Source organism: Phodopus roborovskii, unplaced genomic scaffold, assembly GCF_943737965.1.
Source record: "Phodopus roborovskii unplaced genomic scaffold, PHOROB, whole genome shotgun sequence".
NCBI classification, from domain to species: domain Eukaryota; kingdom Metazoa; phylum Chordata; class Mammalia; order Rodentia; family Cricetidae; genus Phodopus; species Phodopus roborovskii.
The window spans coordinates 2218990-2241500 of record NW_026126588.1 but is presented as its reverse complement, the minus strand read 5'-3'; the positions used below and the strand labels follow the sequence as shown (position 1 = coordinate 2241500).

Here is a 22511-nt window from a genome sequence, read left to right as displayed (position 1 = left end):
ACTAAAGCGGGGTGGGAAAGGGCAGGCTGCAGACACCATCAGTGTAGGCTCAAAAGCACTGCGCATGTGTCTGGCCTGCTCAGAGGATCATGGGGGACTACAGACCCTGAGTGCAGGCAGCCATGTATGCTTCGTCCTAGGAGTGGAGCTGGCTCAGGTCACCAGGCAAATGTTTTAGGTTTGTTTTGGAATCGTGCTGTGAAGGAGAGGCAGAAAGACACATCCATCGCTTTGATAAGGAACACTTGTCTAACAAGGTGACATTAGGGCAGTAACGGGCTGTGGGGATTGGCTAGCCCTCCCATTACACTTGCGAGCTTTGGGGGAAATACTGGTGCCTATGGGCCTTGCTCCCAGCCACTTGGATCAGAATTTATAGGGCTAAGGTTCACATTTTGAGCATCCACGTTTTTAGCAGCCGCCCAGATGACCCTATTGTGGAACCAAGTTCCTCATTTTTCAGACAGAGGACTAAAGACAGGCTGAAACCACAAGTCACCGATGACAGGGCTAGGGTGACTCAGCTGGGCCTCCTCACTCAACCCTTGCTTTCCCAGGGAGGCTCCCTGCGGCCTACCACAGGGTATGAATATACAAAAGGAGAGAGAAAGGAGGTACAGAACAGGGCAGCCTGGGAGCACCGTGCCTACCTCCCCGTCCCCGGTGGCGGTGGCGTGGGACTCTCACAGCATCGATATGTGCAGCTGATGTGCTTAAGTCCCACTGTCCTGGTTACTGTCAATATTTCCAACACTCATGGACCAAACGTTTGAGACATTTTCAAAGAAGAATTTAAAACTGAGTGTGGTGGTACACTTTTTAGCACTGGGGAAGCAGAGGCGGGTGGATTTCTGCGAGTTTGATGCCAGCCAGAGCTACATCGTGAGAGAGCCTGTCTCAGGAAGAAAATCTTTTTTAAAGTTTTTTGAGACAGGGTTTCTCTGTGTGTGTAGACCAGGCTGGCTTTGAACTCACAGAGAGAGATCTACCAGCCTCTGCCTCCTAAGTGCTGGGACTAAAGATGTGTGCCCCCATTGCCCAGCTCAAACCTTGTTTTTTATAGGGTTTGGTGACTTATCAGACGTATAGAAGCAAGCAGGCCCATGGCGCTGGGTGTGTGCAGACACAGTTAAGACAGAGGCATGGCTGGACACCTCGGCAGAGAGATCAGCTTGCTCACACCTGCACCCTCACAGCCAAGACCATGAGGGAGCATGCTGGCTCATGACTCTCAAGGGATTTTAAGTCTACTAAATCTTTTGGAGCACTGAAGAGATTTAGACCTATCATTCGTTAGACACGCTAAGTTCTCATAAAAACCACCTGCTTTAATCCTGACTTAGATTCTGATGCACTCACAAGACAGTACAAGCCTTGGGAGTTGCTTTTGGCTTTAAGGCTTTGGTTCACAGGGCTCCAGGGAGGATGATTGCTGCTCAGTCTGACGCAAGGCATTCTTAACCAAGTCTACGTGCTCACATGCTCAGAGATGGCGACCTGTCAAAAGCAGAGGCCCAGCTCCAACTGACTCCACCACGGTCAAATTTAGGACAACTTGAGCATGGAAAAGAAGGGAGGCGTGCTAAGTACGAAGGAACACAAGCCTGGAGACGCACTCTGGATTGTGTGTGTGGGTGTGTGAGCACGTGGGGTTTCAAGTGGGTGAGGTCCTGGTGAACGGGAGCTCATTGGCCCACAGCCAACTGAAGAGTCAGGCTCATTACACTATTTGATCTACTTTGTTCAAGGACTGCTTTTATTTTTTTATGGGGGGAGGGGTGCGGAGCACATGCCAGAGTGTACGTGGAGATCAGGGGACAACCATGGAGCCATGGCACTAGATTCTCTCTCTCCACTGCATGGGGTCCAGGCATGGAGCTCAGCCTGGCAGCAGGCACCTTTACCTGCTGAGCCATCTTTCAGGCCCTTAAGGCTTTTATAAAATGTTGATTTTTATTACTTTTCATGATGTATATGTGTGTGTGCATGTACCCACACAGGCCAGAAGTGTCAGAGCTTCCTGGAGCTGGAGTTATAGACAGTTGTGAGTGGTCCCATGTGGATGCTAGGAACTGAACTAGTTCCTTTGCAAGAGCAGCCAGCGCTCTTAACCACTGGGATTAAAGATGCAAGCCACCAATGTGTAAACAAGAGCAGTCAGCACTCTTAACCATTGGCATTAAAAATATGAGCCACCAATGCACAAACAATATTGCCTGAGTCCCAGGTGAAAGAAAAACTACCATAAATAGCATTAATGTCTTGCCTCAAAAAAATCTGACATTACTTCACTGTTAACATTAAATTTCCTGGGTATGACAATGACGACACCCGGCTTTTGGGAGATGCCAGATGAAAAATTTACAGGCAAACAGTGTTTATAAAGGATTTCTGATGTAGTTCAGAGGACAAAGTGTGTTTTATTTGTCTGTGTGCACAACATACAGGCACACATGGACACGGTCACTGCAAAACAAACACTACAGAGAGGAGGGCACAGGCAACATCAGGTGAACAGTGTGCTGTGCCTTCCTATTCCTGCGGCTCTAGGGTCTCCCCATCACAGAGAGTGGAGACGAGACTCAAAGCCCAGGAAGCAGACTCCACGACTCCATGGGACATCTGTAGCAAGTGGTGGCTGGGGGAGGGGGAAGGGAACTACATTTAAACTGAATGCAACATCGAGAAATTTAGTACCCTTGAATGTTAATAAAAACTATATTATTATTATTGTGTGTGCGCGCACACATGTGAGTGTGCACATGTGTGCATGTGCCTGAGTGTGCACATGTGTTCACACATGTCAGTGCACATGTGTAGGGGTGCACCACACATGTGAGTGTGCATGCGTGTGAGTGTGCACGCGTGTGAGTGTGCACTCGTGGTGAGTGTGCCCTTTGTGGGGTGTGCCCTCTCCTCCGCGTGAGTGTGCACGCGTGTGAGTGTGCACTCGGGGTGAGTGTGCCCTTTGTGGGGTGTGCCCTCTCCTCCGCGTGAGTGTGCATGCGTGTGAGTGTGCACTTGGGGTGAGTGTGCCCTTTGTGGGGTGTGCCCTCTCCTCCGTGTGAGTGTGCATACGTGTGTGAGTGTGCACTTGGGGTGAGTGTGCCCTTTGTGGGGTGTGCCCTCTCCTCCGCGTGAGTGTGCATGCGTGTGAGTGTGCACTTGGGGTGAGTGTGCCCTTTGTGGGGTGTGCCCTCTCCTCCGTGTGAGTGTGCATACGTGTGTGAGTGTGCACTCGGGGTGAGTGTGCCCTTTGTGGGGTGTGCCCTCTCCTCCGTGTGAGTGTGCATACGTGTGTGAGTGTGCACTCGGGGTGAGTGTGCCCTTTGTGGGGTGTGCCCTCTCCTCCCACCCTTACATGGTTTCAGGGATCAGCTCAGGCTGCCAGGCTTGCTCAGCAAGTGCTTAACTGCTGAGCTTTGTCACTCGCCCATAATATTAACCGTTTACATCACTAACACACTGGAGAGATGGCCCACAATATTAACCGTTTACATCACTAACACACTGGAGAGATGGCCCATAATATTAACCGTTTACATCATTAACACACTGGAGAGATGGCCCATAATATTAACCGTTTACATCACTAACACACTGGAGAGATGGCCCATAATATTAACCGTTTACATCACTAACACACTGGAGAGATGGCCCACAATATTAACCGTTTACATCACTAACACACTGGAGAGATGGCCCATAATATTAACCGTTTACATCATTAACACACTGGAGAGATGGCCCATAATATTAACCGTTTACATCACTAACACACTGGAGAGATGGCCCATAATATTAACCGTTTACATCACTAAAACACTGGAGAGATGGCCCATAATATTAACCGTTTACATCACTAAAACACTGGAGAGATGGCCCATAATATTAATCATTTCATCATTAAAACACTGGAGAGATGGCCTATAATATTAACCATTTCATCATTAAATCACTGGAGAGATGGCCCATAATATTAACCATTTACATCACTAAAACACTGGAGAGATGGCCTATAATATTAACCATTTCATCATTAAAACACTGGAGAGATGGCCCATAATATTAACCGTTTACATTATTAACACACTGGAGAGCTGGCTCTGCAGTTAAGAGCACTTCTCTTGCAGAGGACCTGAGTTCAGTTCCCAGCACCCGCCCTGGATGGCTCACAACTGTCTTCAACTCCAGCTCCAGGGGATCTGATTCCTCTGCTTCCTCAGGCACCTGCGCTCATGTGCCCACAGACTGACACACGCAGAAAATTAAAAAATGGAAAACAAAATCTTTAAAAAATACTTGCTGAGGGGCTGGAAAGATGGCTCAGAGGTTAAGAGTACTGACTGCTCTTCCAGAGGTTCTGAGTTCAATTCCCAGCAACCACATGGTGGTTTGAAATCATCTGTAATAAGATCTGTGCCCTCTTCTGGGCTCCAGACATACCTGGAGACAGAACACTATATGCATAATAAATAAATTTTAAAAAAAATACTTGCTGAATTTAAATGTTCATAGACATAAACACTATGTGCTCAGAATGATACTTTAGTTCATCATAACAGCGTATGATTTCTATCGGGAATTTACACAGCAGCTGTAAGGGAGAGTCACTCTTGGTTCTGCAGAGATAAATGCAGGCCACCTACTTACCACCCTTGCAGTGCTTGCTGCCTCCAAAGCTGTGTCCCTTATTCCTTTACTCCAGATGGAGTTCCTGAAAACCAATGGCAGGGACCGCCTAGGAAAAACACCAACGACCTACTTCCCTGATTTTCTTGCATAAAGAGCCACAAAAAAACTATTCTGAAGCAGCGAGAGAAGGTTCTTTGCCATGCTGCCTCTTTGTGTGGAAGCTTTCAGAGCTCCAGGTAGGTGCTAGGAACTGAACTCAGGTCCTCTGGTGCAGCAACAGTGCTCTTAACCGCTGAGCCATCTTTCTGGTCAAGGGGAGGCTTCTCAGTAGCTTTATATACAAGAAACTAGGGAGTCAGCAATAGGCTCCTCCCAACTGAGGTAGGGGGAGGGAAACAGCCATACTATAGGTGAAAATAATCGATTACGATAAAAATAAAGTTGATCGCTAGGTGGCATACACCTTTTAATCTCAGCACCCAGGAGGAAGAGCCGGGCAGATTTCTGTGAGTTCTAGGCCAGCCTGGTCTACAGAGTGAGTTCCACGACAGTCAGGGCTACACAGAGAAACCCTGTCTTGAAAACAAAACAAAACAAAAAAAAAAAAAAAGAAAAGAAAGAAAACAACCAACACCAACACCAGAAAGCTGATCAATACCTAGCAGAGTGAAGTGTCTGCAGGGTCATGGACAGCCTGTTTATTCATGTCACAGGGAATCTAAGGGCCTCAGGAAAGGATGGGGAATGAGGACTGGCCTGAGATCTCACTATTGGGTACCACTTTACAATTTCATCCAATGCACAGCTTATGTTTGCTTGTTTATGTTTGAGTCAGCTCTGTCAAGGCACAGGCTGCCTTGAACTTGCAACAATTCCCCTCTTTCAGCCTCCTGTGTGCCCGGCTGAGAGGTGCACCCCATGCTCAGCTAAAGCTCACCTATTTCCAAGCAGCGTGGAAGGATGGTTCAATGGATGCTCTGAGGCAGTACCACTTCTGTGGAGGACAGCCCCTAGAGCTAGGAGGACACGAGGCAGGCCTGAGTCCTGCCAACAGACCCTCTGGGTTTATAAGCAGGAGGAGTCTTCATTTCTAATCCATCATAATACTGTCTTCATTCATAATCCTTCCAAGCTGTTCACTAAAGACTTTACATTTACACATTTACATTTTCCCTGAAAATTATCAGCTTTTCCCTAACTTTTTGGAAATCGCTTTATTTTTTTTTTATTTTAAATTTTATCTTATTTTATTTTGAGACAGCCCTGGCTGACCTGGAATTAGTTCACTATGTAGACCCAGATGGTCTACACAGATCTGCGTCTCTGCCTTGAGAGTGCTGGGATTAAAGACATGTTTATCCACCATCGTTTTGGAAACATTTGAATAGCTACATAGTATCTCCAAATGTCCAACCTCTTCCTCTACTATTGGATATTAGGGATTTTTAGGAATACTTTTTTTGCAAGTGAAGGAAGAGCAGGGCCTGATGGTACCCACACTTGTAATCGCAGCATGGGGGAGGCTGAGGGAGGAGGGCCAGGGCAGCCCTGGATACAGTGAGACCAAAAACCTACACCATGGCGGCGGGAGGGACTGCTCAGCAGCTAAGAGCACTGGCACCCTTCAAGAGGGCCCTGGTTTGTCTCACAACACCCACGTGGTGGCTCACACCCATCTATAATCCCAGTTGCAGGGTATCCAGAGCCCTCTTCTGGCCTCTGAGGGCACCACACACACAATGCAGGCAAAACACATACAAAAAAAAAAAAAAAAAATCTGAAGACAAATGTACAAACAAGCATACAACAGACCTAAAAATGAAAACAAAAGCAAGGTGTAAGGAGCCTCTCAGATGCCTCGTTCTGAGAGAGAGGGAGATGCTGGATACTGGGCTTTCAAGAAGAGCTTGGGTCTGGGCAGTGCCCACTGTGGCCCCAAAATGAGATACAAGCAGAAACAAGTCAACGCAAGTGTATTTCAAAGGTGTGGACTAGCCACACCAAGGGGATGGGGAGCCAAACAAATAACTTCTGCATTTTGAGCGGGGGTCTCACTGTGTACCCATGGCTGGCTTGCACTCATTATGCAGACCAGCATCATGTGTAACAACTATGCTTGTGTTCACAATGGTGAAGAACACGGATAAGCAAATGTAAAATTGGCTTCTGTAAACGCTGGGATTGAACAAGTCAATAAACTGTGATGCTAGAACTCTGGCTAATAGGGAAGGAATTAAAAGCCTGGAAATGATGGCGGCCTTATGGGCTAGACCTGGAAGTATGCATATGAACCCTCCTGTGACACAAACTGAGAAGCCCATGTGTAGCCACAGATTCAGGAGGAAACACAGCTGACTTAGTCCTCACACATGCACAGCCGCCATTCCCCAGCTAGGAGAACACAGCAGCGGTGAATACATACTCAAGTTAGTCTGGGGGTGGGGTGGGGTGGGGCTGGGGACAGAATCCAGGCCTTCTGCATGCTAGGCAGGCATACAGCTGGGCTACACTCCACCCCTCCACACATACACCCCCTATCTACCATCCCCTCAACCACAGCATACTATATATGTGCACGGGGCTGGTCACCAAACCCAGGACCCCAGGCCCACTTGGCAAGCACTACTGCTGAATTTTATTCCCAGCTGCAGACGCTGGTTTCTAGATATAGTGTCTCCATCAGAATACGGTTCTCCTTTAAAAAAAGAAAAAAAGATTCCAGTCAGGCATGGTTACACACGCCTATAATCCCAGCACTTGGGAGGTGGGGTGAGGAGGAAGAACTCAAGGCTATCTGGACTACACTACCAGTTAGAGGCCAGCCTGGGCTATGGGAGACAAACAAGGTGTACCGATTCCAGGGAAGGGGCAGAGAGATCAAATAATGAATACAGAACGTGGTGTTTCATCAGAAGTTGAAAAGCACTGTCGTCACAAAGGACATATGGCGGAAAGGACAGGAGACTGAAGGGCCTGGGTTAGTTTGGGACAAAAGCGGCGCAGTCTGTGCCCACTGTGTAGAACAAGAGCCTTTGGGCATAAACAGCACCAGAGGATAAGGAAAACTGTCCAGAGTACAACCATGGTCAGCGCAGAGCAGCTGTGACCCCTGGGGACACTGTGGACACTGTCCCCACCTGAGAACACTGTAGTAAGTCAGGAATTGCCAGTGACAGTCTGGAGGACACAGCATCTGACGACCCTGAGTTTATGCAGTCACCCAAACCCAGGAACGCTACAAAAAGTAGCTGCTTCTGCTGGGAGGTGGTGGCGCACACCTTTAATCCCAGCACTCGGGAGGCAGAGGCAATCGGATCTCTGTGAGTTTGAGGCCAGCCTGGTCTACAGAGAAAGTTCCAGAATAGCCAGGACTGTTACACAACACACACTGCTGTGGAATATTATTTTAATTGGGCAAAGATGTGTTACATGTGTTTATGCTGTGGAATATTACTTTCTGTGAAGGTGCGTTACATCTGTTTCTACTGCTTTTGTCTAACTGTGGAAAGATGTGTTGTATCTGTTTCACCGTGCCTGCCTAAGGCTCCTGCTTAGTCTAACAAAGAGCTGGACAGCCAATAGCTAGGCAGGAGAAGGGTAGGTGAGGCTGGCGGGCAGAGAGAAGAAGGAATCTAGGCTCAAGAAGAACTAATTACAACCCTGACTTCCCTCAACGACGGATGCGACAGGAGAATGTAAACTGAGTAAACCCCGTCCTTCTCAAGTTGCCCATGGCCGTGGCGATCATCTCAGTGACACAGTAGTAAGCTAACACGGCACTTCTGCCATAGCATGAATCAGTGTCGGAGGGTTCTCTCCTTCCACCATGTGTCAAACTCAGTTGCCAGGCTTGGCGGTGAGTGTCTTCACCTGCTAAGTCACCGCACTGTCCCCAAACCCCATTTGACCACAGGGCCTTCGCTCTAAACTACAATGCCCCACTGGCTGAGAGACTTTCCTTCAGAAGGAAGACCAGTCAACCATAAACTGAAATGTGAAGTTAAAAGGTAAGTTATATTTGAGTGAATGCCCCGCAGCGCAGCGCACGGCACCGCAGACACTAACCTGGCAGAAGAGCTGTTGCTGCGCTCCCGGGGCGTTGCTGAAAGTGCTGGTGGGTTTGGAAGAAGAGACTGGAAGACGATGGGGCACACTGGCTGGTACTGGAGTCCTGTTTGGTTGTGTCAGCTGGTCTCCCGTGAAGTTTGATCCCGATGCCCCAGACTGCACTGTGGACCCAAGACTGGGATGAGCTGTGCTGGCTGAGCTGGCCGCAGGGAACCGAGTAGGTCCGGACATGCTGGTCACTGAAGGCATGGCAGTAAAGCCTGGTCTTCCTTGGGAAGCGCTGCTCTGCCCGGGTGACAGGTGTAATACAGTAGGTGACGCCCGCTGCAAGGGCATCTGTCCTCCGACCATCTGAGGAGAGGCATGGTTGACGATCACTGGACTTCCAGAGGTGGCAAAAGTCTGCCCAGACACCAGCTGGACGGCGGCGTTCTGGTTGTTGAGCATCTGTCCAGAGTACGGTTGGTTGGTCCTGAGCATGTTAGAAGAATTCCTATTCAACATGACATGCTCCGAGGCCACTTGGCCGGAGATGAGCTGAGAGGGCTGAGTCTGAAGAAGTTGCCCATTTATGGTCTGGACATGGTGTACCGAGTTGGAGCTGACGGAAAGGCTTGTAGGTATAAGGAACTGACTTTGGGGGGCGTGAGGCTGGCCCATGGGGGAGTGAATGACGATACTGCCCCCTGCACTGCTCACAGCCTGCGAGGTGACAGGCTTTCTCGTGTTCTGTTGGTTGACAATGTTCACAGACATGTGTGGACCAACCACGGAGCCCTGGGGTGAGCTTGCGGAGGCGAAGGAGATGCCTTGCTGTACATGGTGCTGCTGGATTCCCAGGCTGTTCACATTGTATGCACTCTGCTGACCCATCTGGATCGGCTTTGGCTGGATATTAATTGGGACTTTATTTGAATTTGGCGTGAGACCCCTTTGAATAATGATGTTATGCACTGGTAAAGACGCCTGAAAATTTGTGCTGTTAAATGGAACGGTGACAGGCTGTGCTACGGGGCTGGAAGCGGAGTTCCCAAACAATGAGTTGCCATTAGGAGTCTGTCTGTGAACCAGAAGCCCTCCACTCACATTGCTTGGGGTTTGCTGCCCACTGCCTTTTAATATGATTTGCGAGCCATCTAGGTTATTAATAGTCATCATGGAAGGCTGATTACCAAATGACCCGATTAACTGTATTTGCCCAGAGCCACTAATCTGGCTGCTATTGGGCAAATGCTGGCTGGGAACACTGATCCCCACGTGTTGCATGAAGCCATGCTGCACACCCACTGTATTGCTTGCAAACGATGCTCCCACAGGCACGTGAGTCACCCCGATAGGCTGCAGCGTCTGACCTGAGTAATTAGAAACATTAGAAGCCTGAGTAAAGGATGCTGACGAAGAGGGATGAAGCTGAGCTTGTGCAAACTGCTGGCTTGAGCCTATACTGGCATCCAGGTACGCCTCTTCTGCCAACGTCTGTTCAGTGATATTAGCCTCCTGCAGGGATTTCTGAAGAATGTCAAAGGGTTGGTCCTCGCCGAGGTCAGGAAGAGGAGAAGACTCAAGTTCATCTTCAAGAAACTGAAGGCTACTTGAAAGTGGCAGTCCATCACTGGGCCCTTCTCCAAGCTGGTTACTTACACCTTTGAGGGACGATTTAGGGTCAGCATTCTAAAAAGCAGAAGCAGTGTGTGTTACAAGGCACATCGAACCTTCAGAAGACATCGTAAAAATCTCACTCTGTAATAAATGCAAATAAAGCTTAATGATAGGTTTTCAAGGCACACCAATTTTTTTGTTTGCCGTTACTTTTAAACTCAGGCTGGCCTGGGAGCTGCAGTCCTCCTGTGAGACACAACTCTCTCCAAACGGCCTGCCTTACTTTTCCTAGTTTATCCCATTGCTTTGGCAGATTGTTTTGCAGGGAACACATTAGAAGCAGCATGGGGTGTGGTGGCTCACATCAGCAGTCTCAGAACCGATGCGCGAGGTCAGCTTGGGCTACATAGCAGCTGTGAGGCAGGCAACCAGACTGTCTCATACATGGATGGCTCATGGTGGCACGGGCCTTTAATCCCAGCACTCTGGAGGCAAGTCCAGCTCTGTGAGATCAAGGCCAGCCTGATCTACATAGGGAGTTCCAGGTCAGCCATGACTATAGAGTAAGACTTGCTTCGAAAGCACAACAACAACAACAACGAACAGATACAGGCAGGCAGATAGATAACAACATGACCTAACTAAGGACACCTTGGAGATCATACCTTAATGTTTCTAAGCTACAGTGTCATATTTTTCCTTTCTTTCTTTCCTATCCCTTCCCAGCCCCCAAGACAGGGATTCTCTGTAGCCCTGGCTGTCCTGGAACTCAGAGATCCACCTGCCGCTGCCTCCTGAATGCTGGGATTTAAGGAGTGTGCCACCACACCTGGCTAGCTTTCCTTTTTGGGGGGTAGGGGTACTAAAGATTGATCTAGGACCTCACTGTGTGATATGCATTCCCAGAAAAACGTAGTTTCTGAGATTATTATTCCCAGTCTAAGACTACAGTGGGAGTCATCTCAGAGGGGTGTCCATCCATCCACCCCACTGCACCCCAAGATGGCAAATAAATGGGTGTCGCTCTGCTGGAGGTCTAAGATAGTACCCACTATAGCCCCAAAGACCAGGTCAGACCAAAGTAAGCCCCAACATAAAATGGGTGCTCCCACTTCCTCAAGCATTAACACTCAAGTATTAAAGCAAAAGTTCCTTAAAGTAAAAGCATGTGAACAAACAAAAACAAACCCAATTAACTCAAGCGTAAAAGCCACCGTTTTCCAGATATGTGTGTGTGTGTGTGTGTGTGTGTGTGTGTGTGTGTGTATATATATATGTATGTATGTATATGTATATAGTCCTTAAGGAATCCCTGGGGAACAGGCAATCCATAGAGACTACAATGCAGACCCAGGAAGAGAAGTTGAGGACAGTAATAAAAACTAAGACACCTACTATGAGCCAGACATTTTCTGTGAGACAGATTTTTTAAAAAGTAAAAAATACTATGAAGAAACAGCCACTTAAAATAAGAAGATAATATAAAATGATTTAAGACTACTAAAATGTATATACAACGAGAGTCAAGACTGTAATTAATATATTTATTTACTTATTTGAATTTGCTGCTCTGGGGATGGAACCCAGGGTCTCATGCATGCAAGGCACTATCATCTATCTCTGAGCTAACCCTCAGCCTTTAGGAGTAATCCTGCTGTGCATACCATACTATAATCAAAAAGAAACTAAAAGAAAGCTAAAAGCAATTTCATCAAAGACAACTATTCTTGAGTGTGTGGTACACGCCTTTAATTCCAGCACTTGGGAGGTAGGGGCAGGTAGATCTCTGTGAGTTGAGTCCAGCTTGATCTATACAGAGAAACCCTGTCTCAAAAAACAAACAAACAAACAAATGAAGACTGAGACTCTGATGATGATGGTGAGTCTGTGTTTGTTGACTACACCAAGAAGGGCTTTCCATGGGCCACTGTGAGACAGACAGTTTCCACTGTGAGATAGTTTGTTATTGTGAGATGGATAGTTGCCACTGTGAGATAGTTTGTTATTGTGAGATGGATAGTTGCCACTGTGAGATAGTTTGTTATTGTGCTTTTTGACTGTGAAAACTGAGGCCTACAGATACATCCAAGACTAACATAACTCATATGTGGACAGGGATTTGAGCAGTCCCACAGCATACCATCATCTGTAGAAGAGGAACGTAAGGGAAAAGATGAGGTGATATGCATGCACTTAAGCGGTAATTCTTCCTTTTGTGTGTATGGTGTGACATGTAGCATGGTGGGTCGGGGTGTGCATGCACCTGGGTCCTGCTCTAGTACCCTCCACTTCACTATAAGCACTTCTGCTGCTGAGCCTGGATTTTTATGTGGGTCCTGGGGATTTGAACTCAGGTCCTTATTCTGCCATAGCAAGTGCTCTCATCTACTGAGCCATTTCCCCAGTTCCTACACATAGCGATCTTAGCGGGTCTCCAAGTAAGACTCCTCAGTTCCCATCCTGCCTAAATTCTCCCAGAACTTAACACCATAGGCTCCGGAAGCTGGGGCCTGAGTCAGAATTCTAGCGATATGTCCCACAGCTGTGTGAATATGGGCCAAGTAGAAACCTCTCTGTGCCTGAGTGTCCTTGTCTCCACAACAGGGCTCATGGTAAAACCACTGCCTGGCAGGAGGGACCGTGACCATTAGATGCAGTGCCTACAAATCCTCAGGAGCAGGTACACGCTACATCCTCCAAAGCATTCTTTGTTTTTCTTGCTTCAGATGAAAATTTGTAAGTAGCTCTAATTAAAAAGTTTCCTTAAACTGATGTAGCAAGGTTGGAGACATTCTACTCTGCCTTCCTCATGGCCAGCAATGGAGTTATTTCAGAAGGCTGGAAGCTTAGGAGACTGAAATGCCAGAGAGATGGTCCCACAGGTGGAGGTGCCTGCCGCCAAGCCCAAGGAACCGAGTTCGATCCCTGGGGTCCGCACGGTGGAAGGAGAGAACTCACTCATGGCTCATGGTTGTTGTCCTTCTGACCTCTGCAAGTACACATAGATACACACGTAACCCCCTCCACCCATAGGCATACATAAATGTAAAAAAAAAAAAAAAATTGGTCAGGTAAATATAAGCCTGACTTATATGACCAAAAGAAAACACTAGCGTAATTAATAGATGTTTCCTCTCCTGTAAGCTGCAATGAGAGGCAATGGTTCTTATGCTACAAAGGCAATGAAAGTCTCAGTTCACAAGGTTTCCTTGAGGCAGAAAGCTTGCGCTCTGCTTCTAATACTCACCGTGGAGTTGGCGAAAATTGAATTGGAATTGGCTGCAGAATATCCTGCATTCGTCAAGTCATCGCTGCTCTGCAAAGGGGCAAAGTCAATAAGGTGGTTACTGGCAGGGTGTGGAGAACCAGAAGAGGTGTCTGTGTGAGACACCTGAGAGCCACTTACCGATTTATTACTAGGTCCGTGCAGAAAGTAGTTCAATGCTTGTGGGTCTCTAGAAAAGGAAGCGAGGGAAAACAAATAAATACTACTGCTTATATTTAAATATGCTATTGATGTTTTTAAGAAAGCAAAAAGAAAACAACACTCTTGGCTTGAACAAAAGCTCCCCATTTTAAGTTATTTCTTCATTTCTGCCTTGTGGGATCGACCTCAGGACCTGGTTTGTGGAGGCAGGCCCTCTACCGGCAAGCAACACCCTGGCCTGGCATCTTGGGACTTAAACAAAACAAAGCAGGAATGGATTACTGAATTGTGACGCATGAGTGAAACTATCTCTTTTGTCTCTCGGCTGTGACCTCAATTACTTATTGTTTTAAAAGACCAGCGGCTTCCCAGATACCCACTTGAGCTGTTTTTGTCTCTCCAACCTTGCACAAGGGCCCCAACCCTGGGTTCTGAAAACGCATCTTACCCAATAAGATCAAGGAGACACGAGTCATCATCATCATCCATGACAACTGCAAGGAAAGGAGAGAAAGTGAGCAAAGGGACCCAGTAGTGTGGACACACAGGGAATGTGACACCTGAGCTCTCCTGTCAGGGTAAGTGGCATGCAGGCAAGCTTTCCTTTAGATGATTATCAAGTGGTCATTTGAAAAATTTGTGGTTGGTGGGCATAGTGTCATTTGCCAGTAGTTCCAGCTACTCAGGGAAGACTGAGTAGAGAGAAGAACTTGAGTCTATGAGTTCAAGTCCAGCCTGGGCAAAGCAAGACACTAGGCTCATACATAAATAAATAAAGAGTAAATAAGCAATCGAGCCAGGCATGGTGGTATAGACCTGTGACCCCAGAAGTTGGGAGGTAGAGACAAGAGAGTCAGGAGATGAAGGAGGCCACTCTTGCCTACATGACAAGTTTGAGGCCAACCTGGGCTACATGTGACCCTATCTTAATAACAAAGTCAATAAAAACAAAGGTAAAATATATAAAATTCAGTTACTTGAACAAGTTTTTGACTTAAATATTTTATTATAGATCAGTTTTCAACTTATGGGTAAACAGATTCTAGAAAAATCTAAGGTAGCTGGCAGCAACCTCCTGCATATGGATTCGCTATCAGACTATAAAGGATAAAAAAATAACTCCATCAGATGTAGAATGGACATGGGCAGAGAGAAAATGTTGTTTTAGAAAAGCCTTCACAGACTCTGGAGACTTTCTGTGATGTGACTGGATGCTTCTAAGCAGGGAGAGCAAGCTAGGTCTCTCAAAATATTTTGGTGATCTCTAGGAAGGCAGAACGTAGAGGGTTCTCTCCACTTTCGGAGACAAAGCAGGAGGTCCTGCGCTGCTGGTAATACAGGCTCTGGCCATGGGGCCTGGGTGCTTCCCGGTGCAACAATACTGTCTAAGTTCAATGCTGAATAATCCATAGCTGGACTGAGAATGTTTAAAGTAGAAAATCTCCAGCACAAGTTCACCCCACTCGAGCCCAGAGCTCCCTCTCCCTGCCCGCAGCAGCCCCAAGCATGGCCAGCACAGCTCTGGCCCAGACAGTAACAACTGAGCAAATTCCAGGCATGGTTCTCCCCCCAGAGCCGGTCAACTTACACTAGTGATCCGACACCTGGCAACCTTGCTTCTCACCCATTTCAAGCCATGCGTGGAATAATTTACATCACAGAACGCCAGGGCCAAGAGTTCTGGAGCAGTTGGAAAGGGCAGTTGTGAACGGCAGTTGGACGGAGGAAGGAAATCCTGAAGAGATGCCCAGAGGAGGAGCATGCCCAGGGCGGCAGAAGGAATGGAGAGTCCTACAGAGAGTTTTTCCCTGTCCAAACTCCCTTCTCCTCGCAGCTCCCCCAGATCAGTCACAAGGCCTAACTGATGTAGCATTCCCTCCTGCCACAGGGGAGGGCACTTTCTCTAATCTGGAAGAGCATGGAAGGGTAAGTACTCCTTCCCCAGGGTAGCTGGGTTTGCTGGGCTGCTGAGTGATGGGGCTGGGTACACGTAGAGTAGAATCCATGGCAAGGAGAGGTAATGGGTGAGAAAGAGGAAGGTGGAGTTGGGAGACCTGTACCAGAAGACAACACCGATGGCAGAAACTAAGGATAGCCAGTCATGGGAAATGGGCTCTTTAGGACCCAGGCTTAAAAGTTATTTGAGGTCACGCTGGCATGAATGTTCCTGAACACATGACTTCTGGAAACAGGAAAACTATCATCATAGGGATATGTTGATCTGTCACACAAGCCAGGCTTGGTGGCAAACATCTGTACTCTCAGCACTTGGGAGGCACAGGCAGGAAGCTGAACACAAGTTTAAGGGCAGCCTGGTCTATCTACCTAATGAGTACCAGGTCAGGCAAGGTTACGTAAAAACCCATCTCAAAAAACAAATACCATAAAACAGAAAATACATAAGCAAAGAAATGCACAATACATTTGATATCTAATGAGCATTAGCTCATATCATAAACCATACCTCATCTCCCAGACATCACAATCACATGGGATAAATTGTCCTTTTATGATGTCTCTTCCAGCCTATAAAATGTACAGGATTTGCTTCAACGTGGCCATTTAAGTGGAATATCCCTGTATCCTTATTATCCTTATGTTTGTTGTTTGTTTGTTTGTTTTTGAGACAGAGTCTCACTATGTAACCCTGACTGGTTTGGAACCCACTATATAGACCAGGGTGGCCTTGAACTCCCCCTGGTTTTTGCCTGAGAGTGTTGATATTAAAAGTATGCATTATCACATATGGTCCTTCTAAACTTCATTTTTAAAGTTGAGGATAGGACTCAGCGGTCCAGCACATGAGATGCTACAGTTTGTTCTTGGCATCATAAAAGTGTCCAAGGCTCTGATACAAATTAATGAAGGAAAACATGGATGAAGGGGCTGAGGAGATGGGTCAGCTGGTGAGGGTTTTATTCTCTGCACCCACACACTGGCAACCCCTTGCTGGAGAGCACAGACAGGAAGATGCCTGGGCCCCCTGGCTTGCCATTCCATCATAACCCACAAGCTCCAGGTCCCAGGGAGAGACCCTGCCTCAAAAAGTAAAGTGGATGACTCCTGAGGAATGTCACCCAACTTTGGCCTCCAGCCTCTACACACACATATACACACGTACACACACGTAAAAAGTATGAGAAAGACCTACCCCTCTCCCCCCTAAAAAACCATGTCCATATCTCTCCCTCCCTGCTAACACCCTTATCTAGCTCCTCTGCTTGACAGATGCTGTGAGAAGGTGAACACCAGCCTCCCCGTGGGGTCACCCCACTAGCCCTAAAGCACTGAGACTGTTTGTTTACTTCAGACTTGGAAGTGACAAGCTACCCACTGGGTAGCCTTACAGGACAAGTATACATACATACATATTTGATAATGGGGATGGGACTCAGGGTCTCAGATGTGGTAAATAAGCACCCTATCCCAGCTAAGCAAGTTTATACTAAGAGATGAATCTAAGTTAGCATATATTCATGCTCCTTTACCAAACCAATGAGGCTCCAACACTTGATGTGAAAGCCAGCCCAACCAGGCAGGCAACCTCCTCTGGCCTGGGGTAAAACGCTACGAGCCTTCACACAGGGAAGCCCGAGAATTCTACTTCTTGAAGGCCGGTGGCTGGGAGTGGTGGCACACACTTGTATTCCCAGCACTTTCAAGGCAGACACAGTTGGATCTCTGTGAGTTCGAGACCAGCCTGAGCTACATAGAGACCCTATCTCAAACGAGAGCAAAAGAAGGGCCTGTGAGATGTCTCAGTGGGTTGAGGCGTCTGTCACGTAAGCCTGGCAACCCAAGTTTCATTCACACAACACACAGAGGTGGAAGGAGAGATCCAAGTCCACACAGCTGTCCTCTGTGCGTTCCCCACATAAAACCAAACAAAAAGCTTCCCCAATTTAATACTTTGAAAAGATTTGTATGTGTATGTGTACCACATGTGTGCCCAATGCTTTGGAACTGGAGTTGCAGATGGTTGTGAGCTGCCTTGAAGGAGCTAGGAATTGAACCTGGGCCCTCTGCAAGAGCAGCAAGCACTCTTGAGTGCTGAACCATCTCTCCAGCTCCCCAGTGTAACTTTTTAATTATAGCTAATGTACTTGTTTCGTGGTTTGTGTGTGCAGGTGTGTGTGTGTCCTGTGTGCATGTGTGGCCTTGCCTTGGACCATGTGAATCAGGCTTGTGAGAGAGGGCCGTGAGACACACCGGGCCGTCCCACCCTTTTGGGTTCTTAACGCTTTCTGTGCTTTTGTTGAGGTTCGTCCCTCATTCTTGTGCAGCCCCACAGCGGCAGGGTAGGGCGGGCACTGGCACCGTGTGAATTTTGTAAGGCTGTGTTATATGAAAGATGGATCGTTCTCTAGGGGAGGCTCCCAGATCAACGACTGGAAACCATGTCTTAGTCCAAGACAGGTAACGGGGCATGACAAAGTCTCAGTGACAGCAGCTCTGTGTGGCAGGACTCGTCCTAGGGGCAAGTGGGGAGGAGGAGGCAGAGGCTTGTCTTTGGGAGTCTTTGGAAGGTGACAAGTTTCAGCTCCTTTAACAGGTGAACTTCAAAAGAGAGATGAGTGGAGCTGCTTCCCTCCTTATTGTGTGTGTGTGTGTGTGCGCGCGTGTGTGCGTGTGTGTGCATGCGTGCATGTGTGTGTGCATGCGTGCATTTCCCTTATTGTGTGTGAGTGTGTGTGCGTGTGTGCATGTGTGTGCATGCGTGCATTTCCCTCCTTATTGTGTGTGTGTGTCTGTGTGCGTGTCTGTGTGCGTGTGTGTGCGCGCGCGTGTGTGCATGTGTGTGTGAGTGTGTGTGCGCGCGCATGCGTGTGGTAGCGTCCCATGCTGCCCTGGCTGGCATTGAACTTGTCATGGAGTCACAGTAAACTTGAACTCCTGCTCCTCCTGCCTCCACCTTGAGCCACCACATCCAGCTCTCTTCTCTTCCTTCTTCCAAAAAATACATCCTAGAGACGATGGCATTAAAGGACCGCCCAAGAGCCAGCACAGCAGGCTAGCTTACTAAAGCCAGAAAAGCATTGTGCTGGCTCATCTCTGGCACTATGCTGATCAGCAGTAGGGGGCGCCACAGAGCAACCTTGCTAGGCTGCAAACTGGACTGAGTCTTCAGAGCCCTGTTTGTCCGTTGGGAGACTTTTACTCAGTCTCAGAGCCGTCATCGCTATGATAAAGCCACTTGCGGGAGGAAACAGCCTTATTCCAGCTTAAACTTCTATATCACAGTCCACCATTGGGCGCAGAAACTCAGGGCAGGAACTGGAGACAGGAGCTGAAGCAGAGGCCATGGAGGGAGTTGCTCACTGGCTTGACCCCTGTGGCTTGCTCAACCTGCTTTCTTCTAGAACCCAGGCCCACCTGCCCAAGGGTGAGCGAATCCACAGTGGACTGGGCCTAGCCCTCCAATGCTCCACATGCTTGCCTCCAGACAATTCCACAGAGGCATGTTCTCAACTGAGGTTCCTTTCCCCAGATAACTCTGGCTTGTCAGGTTGACGAAGATGAACACAAGAGCAAAACAACTGGAGTAACAGAGGGTTATGAGCGGCCCTATGGGTGCTGGGAGCTAAACAAGGGCCCTCTGCAAACAAGCAAGTTCTCTTAAGCAATGGCCTAGCTCTATTGCTATCTTTTACTTACTCTTTATAACTTCCTGCTCGCGTACATCTTGATCATATCCACCTCACTCCTTCCTTCCACTCCCCAACACTTTCCCAGTCTTCTCTCCATCTGTCTGTGTGTTATTAATAGTAACTATTAGCTCACCGAATACAGTCCGTGCTGCCTGTTGCGATGATGACTGATCGTGTTAACTTGGTCTTGGGTGCTGGGAATCAAACGTGGGTCCTCTGCAAGAACAACCAGTGCTCTTAACCACTGAGCCATCTCCCCAGCGCCTACTCTTGTTCTGAGGCAGGGTCTCACGGTGTAGACCAGGCTGGCCTCGAACTCCTGGCACTTGTCCTGTTAATGCCTTTCCTGGACTGGGGTTACAGGTGTGACCCACCACACCCTGTTTTGCGTGGTGTGTGTGTGTGTGCTTGTTTTGTTTTGGGTGGTGCCAGGGAATCACACTTAGAGCCCTGTGTCATTTCTCTGCTTCTGTGTGTCCCATCGCTAGTTTCCCCTAGTGGTTCCTCTAGCTCTCTGCCTCCCTTCTCTTTTGAGGAGGCAGGGTGTCATGTACACTAGGCTGGACTCACCCAATGTGTAATTCAGGAGGGCTCTGAACTTCTGATTCTACTGAGTCCCCTTCTGAAGAGCTGGATTACAGGGGTGCACCTCGGTAATCGTTCGTGTGGCGCCGGGGACCTCATGACAGGCATTCATTCTCCCAATGAACGACATTCCTGGCCCTTCACCCACTGTAATTTTGTTTTTAAACACTGTTTTCATCTCTCGATGTGTAGAGCTGTGTTGCTCTTCAGATACTGTTGTCTGTCTTTATTTGTTTGATAGGAGCACTCACTGTCCCAAGGCTCATCAAGCAGTTAGGCTGGCTGGCCAGGAAGTCCCAGGGATCTGCCTGTCTCTGCCTCTCTATGATCATTAGTGTGAGCCTCTGCGCTTGGCTTTCTCAGAGGTGTACTGAAGATTTACCTCAGTAAATTTACCTTTTAAAATCTTTAAAATCTTTAAAAAGATTTACCTTTTAAAATCTTCATGAAATGCGGCTCATTTTCTCTCTGTGGTCCCAACCCCTTTCTGTGGTGCTGTAGACAGACACTACGGCCTCAGAGTCGCTGCCCGTGCTCTGTCACTGAGCTGCACCCAGGACCCTCCTCTAAGCACTTACACTCAGGCAAACAGGGGTCACTACTTTTAACCGTTTCCCTCCACAAATTCTGCCATTTATGGCTGCTCACCATGAGAGGCATTTCCTGCTACTTTGACCTCTGCTGATCCTTGACTAGATGCCAGACAACCTCCCCCCATACCGTGTGTGTGTGTGTGTGTGTGTGTGTGTGTGTGTGTGTGTGTTTGTAGCCCTGGTTGTCATGGAAGTGAACTCTGTAGACTAGGCTGTCATCAAACTCAGAGATCTGCCTGCCTCTGCCTGCCAAATGTTGGGATTAAAGGTGTGCGCCACCACTGTCCAACTCAGACACCTGTTTCTTTCTTTTTATTATTTTTTAATGCAGGGTATCCAGCCCAGCCTCAAACTCAAATGCTCTTCCTGCCTCAGCCTCCTGATTGCCTGGGACTAGGCAAGGGCCACCTCATCTGTATACCTTAAATGTATATTGCCAGGTGCTGGGCACTTTTTAATTAAAAAACTATTTTTGTGTATGGGTGTTTTGTCTTTCGTATTTTGTCACGAGTGCCTGGTACTGGAGGAGGCCAGAAGGGACACCTGATCCTCTAGAACTGTTGTTATGGTTGTGGGCCATAATGTGATGGGAACTAAACCTGGGTCCTCTGCAAGAGCAGCCAGTGCTCCTAACCACTGAGCCATCTCAGCCCCAGGTGCTGGGTATTTATTTTTTGGTCTAAGATATAATAATTTTGATTCTTAATTTTTGTTTTGTTGTTGTCTTCTGAGACAGGGTCCTGGAACTCAGTATGTACATCAGGCTGGTCTTGAACTCAGAGATCTACCTGTCACTTCTTCCAGAGTGCTGGCTGCTTTTTGTTTTTGGCTTTTTCAGACAGGGTTTCTCTGTGTAGCCCTGGCTGTCCTGGAACTCACTCTGCAGACCAGGCAGGCCTTGAACTCACAGAGATCCGCCTGCCTCTGTGCCACCACTGCCCAACCGATTTTATATTTTTTAACTGTATGTGTCCATGATGTGTGTAGACATGTGTAGGCCATGCCATATATGTGGAGATCAGAGGATCACTTTTAGAAATCAGTATACTTCTTCCACCTGTAAGTGGGTTCTGGGGATCAGTCTTAGGTCTTCAGGCTTGCATTATTGACTGACAGGCACTGGTACCTATTTTCCCTCCCACACATTCTTTTAAAGGACTCCTGCAAACTAGGGTGGCCTTGGATTTGCTATAAAGCGGAAGATGACCTTGATTTCCTGATCTTTCTGCCTCTGCCTTCAAAGTGCTGGGATTACAGGTGTGCACTCCACATCTGGTTTATGTGGTCTGGGGATCCAGCCCAGGACTTATGTGTGCTAGTCAATCACTCTCCTAGCTGAGCCACAGTCCTACCTCAAGCTTTCTTAACTAATTAATTAATTTGTATTAATTCATTTTTCTGTGTGTGTGTGTGTGTGTGTGTGTGTGTACAGGTTAGGGGAGGCTTGTGGAAATCCATTTTCTTCTCCCCTTGTTAATATTTAATAGAGGGTTCATTCCAACCCATCCTGAGTCCCTTCTGAGTAGTTCACTTGATGGCCCATGGATTATACATTTCATTAGATGCCCTGAATGAGCTTCAAGTATAGTTAGCTTTAATGCTTATGGGCGCTTCCTGAGATGTGTGGGGAGTCTTCTAAGCGAATGGACTGAAGGGCTGCTCAGTGGTAGACTGTTTGCCGAGAATGCATTAGGAAGCTCTATGCTCAATTCTCAGGGATGGTGCAGCTCTGTCAGTTTTGGTGCCCTGCCATGTGGACTTTAGCCATGTCACCTTGCAGCTGCCACCTCTGTGCTACAGCCTAATAGTAAGGTGGGCACTCAGAGGCTCGTCACGTTCATTTACCCTTCAGGGATTACATCCGTTTATCTGTGTGGGGCTGGAGAGATGGCTCAGTGGTTAGAGCACTGGCTGCTCTTCCAGAGGTCCTAACCAATTCCCAGCATCCACCTGGTG

At 47.8% G+C, this 22511-nt stretch overlaps 1 protein-coding gene across 4 annotated transcripts in view; it reads right to left on the bottom strand.

The window, feature by feature from the left end:
• Nucleotides 1-22511, bottom strand: part of Bicral (BICRA like chromatin remodeling complex associated protein) — an 83226-nt gene that overhangs the window by 20658 nt on the left and 40057 nt on the right. The window contains exons 1-5 of one of the 4 annotated variants that reach the window (XM_051204604.1): nt 15318-15452; nt 14178-14223; nt 13709-13757; nt 13550-13618; nt 8701-10374 (exon numbers count right to left, since the gene is read on the bottom strand). In XM_051204604.1, coding sequence (XP_051060561.1) covers nt 8701-10374; nt 13550-13618; nt 13709-13757; nt 14178-14218 — 1833 coding nt within the window. In that variant the 5' untranslated portion in view covers nt 14219-14223; nt 15318-15452. Of the gene's footprint in view, nt 1-8700; nt 10375-13549; nt 13758-14177; nt 14224-15317; nt 15455-22511 lie in introns of those variants that run through there. The other 3 variants (XM_051204603.1, XM_051204602.1, XM_051204601.1) reach the window with 3 other exon arrangements.